This window comes from Thalia democratica, unplaced genomic scaffold (genome assembly GCF_965202585.1).
Source record: "Thalia democratica unplaced genomic scaffold, ktThaDemo2.hap1.1 HAP1_SCAFFOLD_1038, whole genome shotgun sequence".
In the NCBI taxonomy this organism is placed as follows: Eukaryota; Metazoa; Chordata; class Thaliacea; order Salpida; family Salpidae; genus Thalia; species Thalia democratica.
In genome coordinates this window covers 109-2,744 of record NW_028139967.1, presented here as the reverse complement: position 1 = coordinate 2,744, position 2,636 = coordinate 109, and the positions used below count along the sequence as shown (strand labels likewise).

The 2,636-nt window shown below is 35.3% G+C and overlaps 1 protein-coding gene across 1 annotated transcript; it reads right to left on the bottom strand.

The window, feature by feature from the left end:
* Window positions 1–773: 773 nt before the first annotated feature.
* On the bottom strand, window positions 774–2,040 carry LOC145847686 (kelch-like protein 7; the record flags this gene model as incomplete). The annotated part of the gene is made up of 1 exon (XM_082953673.1): window positions 774–2,040. A coding segment is annotated over one exon (1,267 nt), but the record flags the coding sequence as incomplete, so codon positions are not given.
* Between the last annotated feature and the right edge of the window lie 596 nt (window positions 2,041–2,636).

Sequence of the window (2,636 nt, the reverse complement as noted above, 5' to 3'; positions counted from 1 at the left end):
AAGCTTGATTTCATTTGAGCTATGTACAAAAATCTATTATCAAGTCTTAATTTATATTAGCATTACAATTTAGAAGAAAACTATCACATGTTCAATAAAAACAGAATTTAGGTTTATATTTGAGTTAATTTAATTTTGAAAAGAATTTGTCGGCTACAGTTGTGGTTTATTGAAGTTTCTCTAAATGTTTAGTTTGAGTTTCAAAAATTTTCTAAAAGAAGCTAATGTTTTGTTTGCCGTCAGCAGGTTGCGTATTATTACTTAAATAAACTCAATAGAAGTTCGAGAGTATGGATTTTTTGTAACTCAACTAGAAATTCTGGAGTCCGGAGATATTGTAACTAACGCTAGAAGTTCTAAGTCTGTTACGAAAATTATAAAAGATCTCGTTTTATCTAAAACTACAAGTGCAGCCCGCAAAAACTTTTATTTCAAAGTCTGCGAGCAAATCGACAACCAAAAAACCTAACGACCCTTGCTTAAAAGCGATGTTCTAATTTTAAGATCAAGTCTAATACTAGTCAACAACTTATTAAAAATAATAGTTATTTACTTTTAAAAAAATTTATATATATTAAAAAAAAAAGATTAACTTTATAAATTGGCTGCAGTCGAAAAACGTGCAAACAAAAAAAAAACAATCAAAAACTACGTATATTTATTAATATAAGCAACACTTTTTTTACGGACATAAATAAAACAACACCTAGTTGACATACTTAACTAAGTTATTAATCATTATCATAGTAATATTTTGACACAAAAATTCAACATTAGTTATGAGGCAGCTTAGCACCACAATAATTCTGAAGTACATCGGTAATCATGCATTCTTGTTCTGACCAGGCACAACTTTCAACATCGTAGAAGTACACGTCCGGTTGGTAGTGACCAAACATAACCAGTTTGTTTCCGATGGCAAAAACTTCAGCGGGTCTTTTTTGAACTTCAATGCAATGGTACCAGCTTGAAACCCCGCTAAAACACTGATTTCTGTCATGAAGCAAAGTGAACCTGTTGCAAACCAAATCAAAAACTTCAAAATTTGGCGCACGCCTCCCACCGACCGCGTATAGCTTGTTCTTCATGGAAACTGTTCTGTGGTCAAACCTTTTAATGACCATATCAGGCATCTTCGACCACGTGTTGGCCACGTGGTCGTAAGCCTCTACCGACCGGAGCGATCCGGCTATCAAATCGTCTCCTTGAACTCCACCGGTGACCACGATTCTTCCTTGGAACACCGTGCAGTCCGCGTAGCTCCTCCCCTCGCCCATCTTGGCAACTTCGCCCCACTGCAAGCTCTTAGTGTCGAGCTTGAGGCATGAATCAGTTTCATGCTTTTGAGGCCAGCTTCCGCCTATGACGTAAATATCATCGATGAACGAACAAGCGCAAAACAGCATGCGCTCGTCGTAATTATCAACCACAATTTCCCACTTTTTTGTCGCGCGTGAGTACTTTTCAACAGACCGAACGGCGGTCGGCTGGTTGTGGTAACACGAAATCACGTAAACTTCGTCTCTGATGCAAACCGCTTTGGACAGTTTGTGGGTTATCTTCAGTCGCGCTGGCAGGTGTGTTGTATTATTATAGTCGCTCGCGTTTACGGTAAAAGCGTCGCCGGTGCAGAAACCACGGTAACTGCCTCCGCCAATCAGCAAATCAAAGTTGTTTTGTTTGCAGTATCTAGCCGTGATCTTGCCAGGCATTAATTCTTTCTTTTCCTCTAAGTGCTTTTTAATGATGCCGACACAGTTTTCATCCGTGTTAAAACACGATGTTTGTTCTAAAACATGCTTCAGAGCGTGATCTGACAACAAGTTTAGACGAACTCTCATCAAAAGACGTTTTGCGAACTTGCCACGCTCAACAACGTCGTGGCTCAACCATGCGTGCAATGCAGAAATCACTTCAAGTTCCGAATCGATGTTCAACTCATCGCTTGTAACTATTTTATCAACTATCTTAAAGTTCAGTTCTAAAAAGTTGTGCGAGTTCGCAACACTTTTAAACTTGCGTTCAATGAAGCGCAGCGAACTTTTCAAACAATTTTTTAAGCAATTTCTTGAACAGTTTTGTCTTTATTAAAGTGTCCTCAGGAAAACAAATGCTGCTATGCTGTTAAAGTTAATTTTGTTTTCAATAATATCGAAGATTGCGTTTTCTACGTTTTCATCCATTAAAACGTTGTTTGCCCTTATAAGATGTAAAATTTTGTCCTCATGAAATTGCAGTGTCCCTGAAAACATTTTAAGTTACTCAATGTATAAAACTATTAGATATATATATAAATTGTGTGTACTTATTGATTAAATTCATCTAACTATTTTTCGAACAGAATGAAATTGCAAGAAAACAAATAATTCAAGCATTAGAAGACCGACGTATTGACCTTGAAATACTTTTAGTTTTTAAAATAATAATCTTAAAAACTCTAATCTTATAAGACGGTTGTACTATTTTCATAAGTAACAAAACTTTAACAGCAGAGAAAACTTAAACAAAATGTATTATACTTTATTTTATACAATTGATATTAACAAAATATTAATTTATTAAATTTAAAATTAATATTTGTTAAAATTATAAATGGTAATTTTCGAGTAATCTTGGGTCAGGGCTTTATTAATTTT